We start from the raw sequence: 13,555 nt of genomic DNA, 5'->3' as shown, positions 1-13,555 counted from the left end.
AAAAAACACAAGGCTGCAGCCAGGAGCATTGCTGGACTAGGGAGGATCAAAGCCCCGTGGCGGGCAGCTAGGAGCGAAGCCCTAGAGCCCTGGCAGCTGGGAGCGAGGATCTGGCACCTTGGGGGAGTGAAGCCCCAGCACCCGGCTGCTGCGAGCAGAGCCCTGGTGGCCAGGAGTTGAAGGGCCAACATTGACCTTGTCAGGCAAATGCCCTGGTTCAGGACTGGTCAGGTCCTGAAGGTGCTGGACCAGGGAGGTTCAACCTGTGCCTTCCAGGTGACTCAGTGGCTTCCATGTCTGTCTCCAGGCTTCCAAGAACGTGCCCACCTCTGCCTCCCGGGCAGAGCCAAACACTGAAAGAGCACAGCTCCAGCCCGGAGCAGCTGGAGTGAGCATGGCGTGTGGGAAGGAGGCTTTTCACAGCCATTTGGCCAGAAGAGACAGTAGATCAATTAAGTCCCAGAGAAGAGTCACAAAACAGATTTTGCAGGGATTAGCTGTGCGGTAGATCCGTCCTGCGCGTCCCGCTGACCCGCAATACAATACGCTCCACCAGGCTCTCGGTGCACAAGTCCCGCTTTGGCTGAGGTGGAGCAAAGCACATTCCTATCACATCACTTAACCTTTCCATTGACTCCAGCCACATTCCTGGCTCTTGCTTGGAGCACATCACTCCCTCGCTCCGCTACCTTAGATGTAACCATGACAGCACCCGCCAGGAACACACACAAAGCCAGATGTGCCGAAGGCCAGGGGAGTGCAGTGGGACAGGAGAACAGGACATGAAAAGCCGCCTCCACCCCCGCCACAAGCCAGCGTGCAACTTAAGCCCCAGATGTTTCCAGGGGGATTGCACTTTGGCGTTACACAGCTTGAAAGCAGATGTTCCATCCAGCCAGGTGTTAGGACAAAGGGCTGGCAGGGACAAAGCCTAAACTCACCCTGGTTCTTTTCAAGGACTAGGCCAACTTCTGAGATCACCCTGAGGAGCTGGAGTCTGCGAGGTCACAGATTTCTCCAGCCAGGCACAGCCTAATCGCTGCTCACAGCAACCAGCAACGAAAGCATTCTTGCCTCGCCAGCCCTGAGCTGGTGAGCCAGCCGGCTCTGGGTCCCTGCTCCATCGGCTGCCACCAGCTGCCATACCCAGTCATAGAGCCTTGCCATCAACGTTAACAGGGCTCATGGCTTTGGCTGGGCAGTGGCAGGACTTCACCACATTATTTACCAGCCTTTCACCTTCATCCACAGAGGTCAACCACCCTGTTAAGGTCAATTAAGCAAAGCCAATTGCCTATCTTTGTGGACTAGGGGACCACTGCCCTGTGCCGCCGACAGGAAAACTGAGGCAATTCACCAAGGCCACATAGTGAGCCTGTAGTAAAAGCACAGAGTGGAACACAGATCTGCTTCCTTCCACTTCCTCACCTGTAACCACTAGACAACACTCCCTTCCCATGAAACGCTGCAGACTGCTCCACCACGTCAGGCCATCTCCATGGCCAAGAGGGCAGCACATGCATGAAAAAGACTTGCAGAAAGAAGCTGTTCCTCCTTCGTCTCCCACCAGAACTCCACTGAAGTCTACGGAATTGCAGCAGGGGTTAACATGGCCTCTAGCTGCTAATCTATTCTGTGTCCAAAGGGTCCCAAGAGCCCAAGAAGAACAAATAAAGCTCTGGAGCACCTAACAACAAACCCATTGGGTTCTCCCGAGCTCTGCACCTTCCAGCCAGTTCCTTACCTTGCTGTGGTGAGAGGCAGCGGCCGAGATTCCTGTGTCCATATGACCAGTGGGGATGGGTAACCTTGGACTTCACAGGGCAGTATTGTTTCCTGGCCAACCACGGTGGGGATCCTTATTGGTCCCCTTGACTCATGTGATCTGTTGCTGCTAATCGTGGGCGTAGCTGCATTGGTGGGACAAAGAGTGGGTTGTGAGGCTGGCGTCCAGGCTGAAGAACTGTCGGGTTTCCTGACGCCGTGAATTTAGTACCAGGGAAAGATGAAGGGAGCTGGGCCCTGCAGTCCTACGCTAGGCACATCCATAGCCCCTCCAGACACAGAACACCTGTATTATCACTGCCCAACCCTAGACTTGTGCCCCAGGGTATTAGCAATGGGAGATAGCCCCAGCCCCAAACTCCAGCAAAGGGAAGTGACTCGCCCAGGGTCATACAGACAAGAGCTGGGAATACAGTCCAGGTCTTCTGATTCCTAGAGACATGTCCCAGCCTTTGCACCACACCGCCTCTGGGTGGCAGTGACACACCTCGAGGAGAGGCAGGACTTTATTCTCAACTCCTAGAGAGAGCTGGAGGCTCGGTCGCAAACAGGGAAGGAAATGTTGACTGGAAGGGAAGAGAATCTGTCCTCCTACCGGGACTGAGAGAGCTCAGCAAGGGGAGGCAGCGGGAGTCCTGAGGTTCCTATCCTGAGCTCCCTTCTCATCAGTCCAAGGCGCGCGAGCAGAGAGGCCATTTTGACTGGCCTTGGCCGGGTCTTCCCCAAGCTAGCGGACAAGCAGACTCACTGTTGACGGAGAGCTGGATTTCCCAGTGGGCAGAGCCCCAGAGGTTGGTGGCTGTGCAGACGTAGACACCTGAATCTCTGGCAGAGGGCAGGGGGATCAGGAGGCTCCCGTTGCTGGGGAGGCGGTAGCGGGGACTGTGGGAGGGAAGGGGCTCCAGGTCCTATAAAGGCAAACAACAGACAAAGCAGAGGCCCAGGAATTAACTGAGTAACCAGGAAGGTAAACCCGAGAAAGAGGAGCTGGACTGGTGTTTCTAACCCTTCTCCAGCTGGATCCATCTCCACAACTCCTGCTCTAGCAGCTAAGCACCCTCTCCATTCCAGACAGGCACAGGTACACCTGCAAGCCAATCTCCCTGGCCCTCTCGACACCGGGAGACCACACTGTTAGCCACAACTCAGCAGGGACACTGTGGTAACCACAACCAGCGGAGACAATCTGACACAGGCCAGTCCCTGTCTGCACAATGCTAGGCAGGTGAGAACACACCCCTGCAGCAGCCAGCAAGCTGGGATTCCTTTGCTAATCCACTGCCAAGAATGGGTCATCTTTCTGCAGCCTCCCAAAGCCTGGGCCGCCTCCACCCTACCTTTGTCCAGACAACGGTGGGGACGGGAACTCCACTGGCATTACAGGGCAGGGTGACGGCCACTCCCTCATTGGTGGTGTAGAGTGCAGGGCCAGGCTGAATGCTGGGCGGAGCTGTAAACAAGAGAAGCATCCTCCTTATTGCTGAACACTGACTGAAAACAGCAGTGCAGGGAAAGAGCTCAGCGACTGATGTCCAAGTGCTCAGCACCCACAGCAGCAAGGGATCTCAGCTCCCATGGGATCATCCCACCCAGGGCCAGACCTGCAAGCACCTCAGCAAACAGTAGCCCCTGTGATGAGTGGCCTGGTTTTCAAGAAAGCCATGAAAACCTGGCTACATAGAAGAGGGCCAGCTTTGGAAAACAGCTCAGCTCTCCTGGACAAAGATGACCAACAGAGGGACTGAGCATTTCTGAAAATCTAGCCCCCATTGGGAGTGCTGGGCCCTTTGAAGAATTCCAGCTTTCAAAAGCACAGTCACTGACTGCAGCCTAGGCAGGTTGGCCGGCCCCCCATGCCTCACTGCATTCGTTGTGTTCATGCCTTTCAGCCAGAACGCCCTGGAGTTTTAGGGGCAGGTATCAAACTTGCTGGGAACCAGTAAGCTGCTGAAGTCTACTTGTCCAGAACAGACCTCTACTTGTGCGGGCCACTCAGATGACCCAGAGCTGCCTGATAACAGGAATTTTCCAAAATTCCTTTGTCAACAACTTGCTGTCCTGGGAGTGACACTTGCTAAGGAAACTGGCTTCCAACAGTGCAGGTTCTTCTAGCCTTGGGACATCATAACTCCACATTTAACTCAGAGGCAAGAGAGAGGTCTCTCCCAAAAGGCTCTGTGAGTGCTCTGCAGGAAGCTGAACACCCAACACACAGCATGGCAGCTGCCTCCACAAATGGTGACACAACCGTGTGCCAAGTCAACGGACAGACGTGACCATGTGCAGAGCCAGACAACCAGACACAGCCGTGTGCAAAGCCAGCCAGCTAGACGTGACCATGTGCAAAGCCAGACAACCAGACACAGCCATGTGCAAAGCCAGCCAGCTAGACATGACCATGTGCAAAGCCAGACAACCAGACACAGCCGTGTGCAAAGCCAGACAGTCAGATGAGAAGGCTGTGAAGCCTGGATCTAAACTGCTCACCGTGGACTGCAAGAGTCACATTTTGCCTGTGAGACCCAACTGCGTTGGTGACCACACAGGTGTATTTCCCAGCATCCCCCTGGTAGGCTGGGTCGATGTGGAAGCTTCCGTCTGGGCGTATGGAATGGCGGCTGCTCAGCATGACCTGGGAATGGACAGAAACTGAGAGTCAGCACTGAGGGTCAGTTCAACGAGCATCATGTGCTTGTCTCTCAGCCTTTGGAAAATGTCTCCAGCCAGATCCCCAGCTGGTGAAAACTGGCACGACTCCATTGTCCGCAACAGAGCTGTGGCAATTTGCACCAGCCAAGGATCTGGCCCCTCATGGCAAACTGGAGGAAGCGCAGGAAGACCATCACCAGAGGGCTGCTGAGACCCGGGGGAGATGACAGGAGCTCAGCAGGTTACAGACAGGCTTTCTAGTGACAACGGGGGGACACCACAACAGCTCCCCATTCTCTGAGGGGGTAACCATGGAGGAAGAGGAGTTACATAGTGCAGCCTGGAGGTGCATCTCTTGCAGTAAAGGAGGAAATGAAGAATATGTTGGCAGGCTACCAGGGCAAAGCTTCCTGACAGCAGGAGCTGTGTAACTATCTCCCGGGGGAGGAGTCTGAGTCTGGGGATGGCCCAGATATTCACCTCGGTCGTTTCTCTCTCTCGCTTTGATTGCTCCATCATCCATTGACTGACACGATCACAGTGCCATGACACAGCACAACCAGGGCACTGCTGTCAGTATCAATCTGATTTATCTGCATTTCTCAATCTGGACTCTCGCCCCACTCGGCAACTGGGATGGGACCAGGGACTCACCGGCTGCCCGTCCTTCAGCCATCGACGGTCTGGAAGAGGGTTCCCAGCCAGAATTATGCATGGCAATGAGACAAGCTGACCCTCTTGGGCCCGGATCACAGGGGCCCCGACAGCTATCTCTGGGGCAACTGGAGAAGGAAACAGCCACATTAACTGGGCACAAGCTGGCGCTAACAAGCCACGACAAAGGTTCTGCTTCTTTGTGTGTTTTATAAATTAGCCTCCAGAATGAAAAATCCGTCAGATGAGCCTTATCCAGCCTCTGAGAACAAGCCCGTTCCTGACTGCAGCACTGCACAAGGGTCTCTGTACTAACAGTGCTGGATGGAGCTATGCGCCCCATTGGCTGCAGGAGCCAACACCACGGTTCCCGCTGATTTTTTTCCATCCATGGGTGAAATAAATTTTGTTATGTGCCCCAAAGCATGTGTGGATGTGCAGCACCAGTGAAAACACAGGCTGCCCACTGTGGGTGCTCTGCCAATGCACTGGGTGGCACCTGAATTTCTCCTCGGTGCCCAGCAGGTGCTCAGCGTACGGGGAGCACCGGCCAATTCTCAGAGCCATGATTTAGCTATAGGTTAGCCCATCTACTCTGTTCTCATGCAAGGTCCTCACTGCCTGCTGCTGGGGGAACTGTGGATCTGCATGCGTACAAACAGCTGGGTGATGCCCCAAGCCCGCAGTTTCCAACACACCAGTGCAGCTATTGGGACGGGCTGAGTGCGGCTAGGTGGCTTGAATCAAATATATTTTCAGACGAATGTGGCTAATTCACTAGAGCAGCAGTGACTGCTTCAGAACTGGTTGGACACCGTGGCAACTTAAGCTATTTTATGGGCATCTCAGCTGTGAATGGTTGCACCCCCAAGCTGCCGCATCCTACAGGCTACCCGATCTCATATCTACCGCCTGCAAACACACACGCCAGCTTCAGGGGTGCTCATATTCCTGTCCAGTGGCCGACTCGAGTGATTAACAGCCCAGCTGTTTTCAGCAAAAAGAGTCACTTCTTTGGCTTCAGTGCCGGGGCCCTATATGTTTGGTGCTGTGGAGGTCCCAGTTTGATCCCTACTGATGATATCCATGGACGCCAAGGTGGTTCACTGCCAGATGTTACTGCTAGAAATGGGACAGAGCCACAACATCCCTGCCTGGATCTCATTTCACTCCAGTTTCAGCGCTGGGAATTTGATTCAGCTGAAAGTTTATCCACTATTCCCAAGGGGAAGGGGTGGGATGGCTGGCAGTGTGATGTGGGTAAAGGGTCATCTCTGGGCACGGTAGCACAATGACTGTTGAAGGGCATTATGTTTAGCCAGCAAGCACTGGCATTCCTAAGCCGTATACTCCAACCTGTGCAGAACAAGAGTTATCACAGCAGTGCTGTTCCCATCACTGCAGACAGGGACCTAGGGACAGTCATCCTTCAGCGCTCAGTGCTTTAGTTTGCTTTAGCCACACAACAAGACTAATAACAGAGACACTGAAAATGTATACTGTAACCTTGTCCGGTGACCGAGAGCTGGGCTTCAGCCTGGATCGTCCCAAATACATTCTGTGCTTCGCAGACGTAGACTGCCTGGTCATCCAGTGATACACCTGGGGCAGATGGAGAAAAGTCTGAGCAAGGCAACACACAGGGACTCAGCCATGTCTCTGAGCTCTGCTGGGGCAAGTCCACCCCAGCAAACCAAGGGGCTCCCTTAAAAAACTATCCCGCACTGCCTGGCTTTTTCACTTACAGCCGTGCAAGGTGAGTGGAAAGCATGTGACAGCATGCGAGGGGCCTGAACCAGTACGCTAGTCACTGAAGTGCTAACTGTTCCTCTTGGAGGGGGATTCATTGGGAAATCGGTGCTCAGTGGCTTCACTAGGCAGGAGGCTGATGAACAAACGAGAACAATCAAGTTTATGTCCACTTGTATGTTGTGCCTGAGGCTGCACTGATGAACTGGTGCAGAGGGCCTAATAAACAAACACACCAATGCTCATACACCTGAAAAGCATCCAGCCGGCTTGCGGAGGTCCGCAAGGTGGAGAAGATAGTCCTGGTATGGGGTGTGCCATGCTACCAAGGCAGAACATTAGCTCCTGACACTCACTTTGCAGACCACGAGCAAGGCAAAGGAGAAGCAGGGCCACTGGTCAGCAAACGTAAGAGGCAACAGACCCGAGAAGAGCGGGTTATCAAAGCACACACACCAGAGCACCTCAAAGTGCAGTAACTAAAGGGTGCGAACACACAGCAATGTGCCAAACCAATCAACTTCTTCATACAACAAAGCAAAGGCATAAGATCCAGTCAACTGCCACCCTCCTCAAACGCTTATGTGTATACACAAAATGACAACACATGCAATGCTACACAAGAGAACAGTACACACATCTTTTGGCAGCTGATACACCAAAATACGGCATGCACCCAGCCGTGTGGCCAGTGTGTTCACACATGCATATATTCATGCAATACACGTGCACGCACCCAGATGTGCACTAACTGTGTGTGCCTAGGCACACGATTGTACATCTGTGTACAAACAGTTTCCAATAATCCCAGGTCTCTTACTTTCCAAGAAGAGTTCATCAGCTGCCTGATGGCTGGAGCTGCTGAAAGGACGAGGCTGGACAGTGACAGCTTGGCCATCCCGTCTAGACCATGAAATCCGTGGACGAGGATGCCCCTCTACACGACATACCAGACGGATGCTCTTCCCCATCTCCACAGACGTGTCCTGCGGGCGTTCTGAAAACCGAGGGGCAGCTAATGGAGAAAGCAGAGAAGAGCGTCAGATCCTACTCTGATGTCAATTCTGTGCAGTGTCTAAGTGGGACAATCAGCTTCATTCTAAAGGTCACAAAGGTCTTCTCCATGTTTGAAGTTTGGCTTTTGGATCCTGTCCACTTCACACCCCAGCTCCTGCATTAAAAGGTATTTCCACCAGGAGCAGGAATGTAACTACGGGTTTAGCTGCAGTGTATTTCACATGAGCACTGAAAGAGCATACAGCATCCGCTCAAAAGGCCAAGATGCAGAAGGTAGTGCAACAGACACAAGTCAAAGGGTAGAGCCCCTAGTGCTCAGCATATGGACAGGATGATCTACAGCTTAAATCTCTCTAATCCATAACTCTCTTGTCCAGCAACATCTGTGCTTCATTATGATTTTAGTAAGCCAGATGGCCACTTATCTTGGGTGTGTCTGAGCTTCCCATGGTCCCATTAAGTTTGTTTACCAGCCACCCATCCTGGTTCTAATGTTCTGTGTTATTTAGCTCTAATTTAGTCCTAACTGTATTTGAGGAGCCCAGTATGCAGGGGAAGTGTTGGTAACGTGCCAGACAATATTGACCTCCTGTGGCCTGGAAAATTTCCTCATTGGGCATCGGTCAGGTCCTGAGAGTGCTGGGCTAGAGAGGTTCAACCTGTACAAGGTCTTGTTGTCTCTGCCATCTAATCATCTTACTGAGAAATGCGAATGACATGGAAAGGCCCAGATCACTCGTGGCGAACAGGACAGAAAACACGGGTCTTGGGTATTCCATCATTTTGTCTTACTCCCATGTCCGCAAGTCCCCTCTGCTACCTTACAGAGCTAAGATATCTGTTGAGATGGAGAGAGTTATAGACATGAATGGTCCTGTCTCTAGGTAACATGGATCTTCTCTACCTCCATCGCCAGTAGCTGGTGAGGGAATGGGAATAAACATCCATCAAGCACTAAACGCTCTTTGGAGTCGCTGGCATCTCCCCCAAGTAGACACAGGCCTAGGAACTATGGTGCTACAGATGCTCTTCAGAGGGACTACTTAGAGGCACATGGTGCTGTCTGCCTCTCTCCCCCGCAGGCCAGGTTTCCAGGCTGGCCCCTGAGGCACTCACTCAGATGGACACCTTAGAACCCAAATGCATCCGGCTACATGCTGGTTTCAGCATCCCTAGATGGAGCTGGATCATCCTGTTACAGGTGCCCACGGCTGAGAACTGGGCTCAGAGGTTCTGCGAGGCAAACTCTTCCCCTTCACCTCCAATTCTCCCACCCCTCAGAACCACGCTGGTTAAGCAGCTCATGCCACAGAACTTGCTCCACCCTCTCACTGTATAAATAAGTCTAGCAGCTGCCTTGATGGACGGAGCCATAGGCAGGGACCTAGCTCTGCATGGGGAGCCTGAATTCAGAACCGTGCACACCACACACACACACACACACACGAGATGACTACCTTTCAGACAGCAGTGCAAGCCCACCAGTATTCCCCCAGCACCAGAAGCCAGGCAGACAGCCCCGTCCCTTCCCCTTCCTCCTTCCAGGCTGGTGAAATCTGGGCACACTCTCTAGCTCTGCCAGGAGCTTTGTTCTTGATTATATTAGCACATGGGAGCAGCAGGCGGACCGGGGTGTGTCTGAAGGTGGCCTACGCCCCACTAAACACTGTGCATCTGGCTTCGAGCCCCTGCCACAACCGACAAGACAGCAGGGCCCAGTTCCTTCAGAAGAGGAGGCTGTTTCCTTGTCTCCTGTATTATTCTGGCTGCTGCTCCTCTCTAAGCAACATTGACACGCGTCATATCTTTGTTCTGCTCCTGTGTGTCCATACAACTAGAGACACACAAACAGGTTTCTGAAACCCTCCAAGCATGCCCTGCCTGCTCCAAACTGACAACCGGCTACTCACATCCTCAGTTCTTTGTGAGCCCCGGAGAGCAGAGGCCCATCTTTTCCTCCCTGGGCAGGTCGGCGGCTGCAGAGACAGCGCACTCAGAGCTCGCCTGCGCTGGAGCAAAAGGCAGAATGACCCATTCTCACTATGAGCTTTCTCTGCACAGTAAGCCCTCGATTTAATGGACTAGTGGGGGAAGGGGTATCCATGAATGTCGAAAGCCCATTACATTTGAATGGTTCTACTGCAGGACGATGCACTGTCCTTCCCAGCCCATCACTCAACTCCTGTCCTCCGGCAACCCATTCCCTTCCCCACTCCTGCCCTATTCTTGCCCTCACACCTCCATCTCCCTCCCCCAATTCATGGGAGAGGAGCTGCATGCTGGCTAGGCTCCTTCTACATACTCCCCAAGCAGTCTTCCAGCCCCAGCGGATGCTCCAGCGGCTTTGGTAAGTTGCTGCCACTTCTTGGGGGGTGGGAGCTGGCAGACAGCCTCTGTTATTTCCAAAGTCCGTTAAATCGAGGGTTTACTGCACTGTAACGGACGCATGAGACAGCCCTGTTGTGACCCGGTCTCCTGACTGGGGGATAGTCATAGCAAAGACATGGCTTAAGTCTCTGGGGTTAGGGAGTAGCTGGACAGGATCCCTCTGGCTGATCTCAGAGCATTAATAAAGGGTTCCAGGGAGGCCCTCCCCCAGCAACACCCAGACCTCAGCTGCGACGGAGCGAGGTCGTCGTCCAAGACCTCCTGGCTCAAGAGCGTTCAAGGAAGAACAAAGAACGGGTGGTGAGTGGGAGGAGTTTCCTCCCAGATTTCCCAGAGCTTCTGTCCCACGGGAGAGGTGACAGAACTGGGAAATTCCCTCCTAAAAAGCATCACAACAACAGGCCTGGGAGAGGCCCCCACCAGTGAAGCTGTGGGTCTGATAACACAGAGGGCGGGGGCTTTCTGACCCACTCCCTCCCCATAGATCCTCAAGAGAGCACTTGCCTGCAGTGAGGGAGCACAGTGTGGCAGGGGTTGTGTTACAAACAGCCTGGGGTCCCACTGGGCAGACACACCGTCCTGCTGAGATCCAAGGGGCCCAAGTCAGAGCCAGGTCACGCCGACACGGCAAGGAAACAGCCTTTCCAGCTAGTAACCAGAAGCCCTATATCCACCTGACTAACCATTTAGCCTTCTCTCCCCTGGAGGAGGCAACATACCCCCTCAGAAGAGCCAGGAGCTCGCATTCCCCTTCGCTGGCCAGCCAGTGACACAGCCACCAGGCCAGGGCAGCTGTTTTCACCCCTTCGTGCTCTCCTCTGCCTTTGCTGGCGTGGGCTCTGCCTCACGGCGTTTCTCCCCCGGCCCCGGCTGTGCTGTGAGAGCGGGGGAGAGCCAGCTGCATTCGGCAGCCTGAGCCAGCGCACCGACGGCAGAGCGATTGGTCCCCGGAGGCGGGTGCGTGGGGGTGTTGGCTGGGACCTGCTGCCTGAGGAACTCCCCCTCCGCTGCTGGCAACAATGCTGCCAATGGGAACCGCAGGTGCTCTGCACTCGACCAAGTAGGGGAGAGGCTATGTAGAGGGCCGGCTCATTTCAAGGCGGGTCAGCCTCCACAGCCTCCTGTGAAAACCCTGGGGGCCTGGAGCCCAGCTCAGCACACACGACCACTCACTCAGGGAGGGGTTCAGCCACTTGCCCCCATCCGTCCCTGGTCAGGCCCCACCTGCACTGGTCCGGCAGAATGAGGCCTACAGGGATGAGCATGGAGTCTGCAGCTGAAAAGTCCTGAGTTTTCACCCTGGCTTGGCCCTGAATGGGTCTGCATCCCCCCAGAGCAGGTCACGCGGCTAATTCTGTGACCCCACCACCACGGCTGCTGCTGTTCTCGCTCCCAGAGCCTGTCTGCTGTTCTGCTCTGGGCACCTCCTCCCCACCCTGAACCCAAGCCAGATGCTCCAGTACACAACTGTGCTCCCATAAACCCCTCAGACACTGGCCATTGGCCTCAGCGGCACTGCTGGCACAAGCAGCAGTTTGCAGGCGAGGGGGGACAGAACCACAGTTAGCAGCTCTGAGTGCGGCTGCAGAGTGTTTTCTGGGAGGGTGGCAGCCGGCCTGGAAGTTGTGGTGCACGCAGCATGATGCTGCAGGGCCAGGAAGGGCCAAGAGCGCCACGGAAAGACACAAACCGCCTAGCTCCAGGGTGCTGGGCTGAGACATCCCTGTTCTGCAAGAGCAACACACAAGGATGCTGCAGCAGAAGTCAGGGAAACCAGGGCTGGATGCAGCTAACGGGGGGAGGATGGTTTCACAGCATCTGTTGGAAGGCCTGATGACAACTGGGAGTGAATTTCAGTGGTGGTTTATCTGCGTCAGCAGCATCTCTCGCCCGCCCAGCCATGGACCCCCCTCTGCTGCAGCACCAGAACCCTTCCTTCTGGAGCAATCCCCTCCCTATTTCAGATAAGAGCTAATCAGTCTGCTGTCCTCCGACTAGCTCTCCTGGGGCTGTCTCGCCCCTTCCCAGAGCCGTGCCTTTGGCTGCGAATCAGCCCCTCTCCTGCCTGTGCTCTACCCCCTTCCGATCACGGAACATTTTCAGTTTCATCTCCTCTGACCACAGCCAGCGCCACTGGCCTCCCTTTCTGCCTAGCTGCAGCACTTTCATACCGCGTTCATTCAAGCCTCCAGCCCGCCTGCATTCAGAGAGAAGAGAACAACAGAACCACTAAGGGGTCTCCTATATGTGCCTGACACCCCGTACCTCACAGTAGCACCTTGGAACCCCCCCCCACCACCACTGCCCTATTATTAGTATAACTTTTGCACAACACATGTCTTGTGAGGGACTTTAGATGCCTGGATCTGTTGAACCTCAATATCCTCTATGACCAGCGACGGGTGACCCCAGCTAGCGGATGGGTCACCCGCGCAGCCCAGAAAGGGCAGCATTCCAGTGGGGCATCTTGGTTTTGCTGCACATCCAGAACTAACTCCGCAGACTTCAGTTTATGGGCAGGGCCCAAGGGCAGATGAAATCTGGTGTCTGGAAAGAACTGGGCTGCCCCCTGTGACCTCTCATTGCTGATGGGAGCAAGGCAGGGGAAGCCCAGAGACCCACCTGTAACGGGGCTGAGAGTGGAGACATCGGCAAATAGCTCAGAGTTCAGAAATGAGCCATTCCCATCTAAACTGCTCCCACTTCCCTCCCAAGAGCACAGAGAAACAGGGTGGCCGAGGTAATATCTGTCATTACACCAACCTCTGCTGGGCTAATAAAAGAGATTCTCTCACCCTCCTTGTCGCTCTAATATCCTGCAACCAACACGCTCCAACCGCACCGCGCACAACCCATCGGATCAGGGTTAGCTCCCTCGCCACAGTTAGATGTTTTTGACCCAACAATCTGAAGGAGCCCAGAGCTTTCTGGGTCAAGACTTACAGCCAACTTCTAGCAGCAGGCCATCAAAGGAGACCCCCGCCTCGCTGACAGCCTCACAGACGTACTCTCCTGCATCCCCCTCCTGCACTGCCTGGAGCTGCAGGACTGCACGGTGAGCACCAGGCGGAGAGGAGGCCACTTCCTGTTCCTCTGGACAAGGAAAGACAAAGAACGTCAAACCACGGCTGTAGCACTTCAAAGCCCCTTCCTGCCCTCTCTTGCCAGGAACTGGGCTAGCCATGGGCAGCATTCAAAGGGATGGGGCGTTAACTTTGTTTGGATGCAGAACTAAGGCTTATCCAAGCCACTGGAGTCTGCAAAATTGAGGTGATGTCTCAGGAAGGTTCTTCCTCCCCCAGGGGATTTCCTG

The 13,555-nt window shown here is 54.4% G+C and overlaps 1 protein-coding gene across 1 annotated transcript in view; it reads right to left on the bottom strand.

Annotated features, from left to right (window-relative positions):
* HMCN2 (hemicentin 2) overlaps positions 1-13,555 on the bottom strand; it is a 129,673-nt gene that overhangs the window by 89,689 nt on the left and 26,429 nt on the right. The window contains exons 15-22 of the mRNA XM_075015857.1: positions 13,186-13,335; positions 7,658-7,852; positions 6,595-6,690; positions 5,089-5,216; positions 4,273-4,417; positions 3,123-3,235; positions 2,534-2,693; positions 1,745-1,910 (exon numbers count right to left, since the gene is read on the bottom strand). Coding sequence (XP_074871958.1) covers positions 1,745-1,910; positions 2,534-2,693; positions 3,123-3,235; positions 4,273-4,417; positions 5,089-5,216; positions 6,595-6,690; positions 7,658-7,852; positions 13,186-13,335 — 1,153 coding nt within the window. The remainder of the gene's footprint in view (positions 1-1,744; positions 1,911-2,533; positions 2,694-3,122; positions 3,236-4,272; positions 4,418-5,088; positions 5,217-6,594; positions 6,691-7,657; positions 7,853-13,185; positions 13,336-13,555) is intronic.

The sequence above is a fragment of the Carettochelys insculpta genome, chromosome 21 (assembly GCF_033958435.1).
Source record: "Carettochelys insculpta isolate YL-2023 chromosome 21, ASM3395843v1, whole genome shotgun sequence".
Lineage (NCBI taxonomy): Eukaryota > Metazoa > Chordata > Testudines > Carettochelyidae > Carettochelys > Carettochelys insculpta.
The sequence above is the reverse complement of the archived record's forward strand: the minus strand, read 5'-3'. Positions and strand labels throughout refer to the sequence as shown.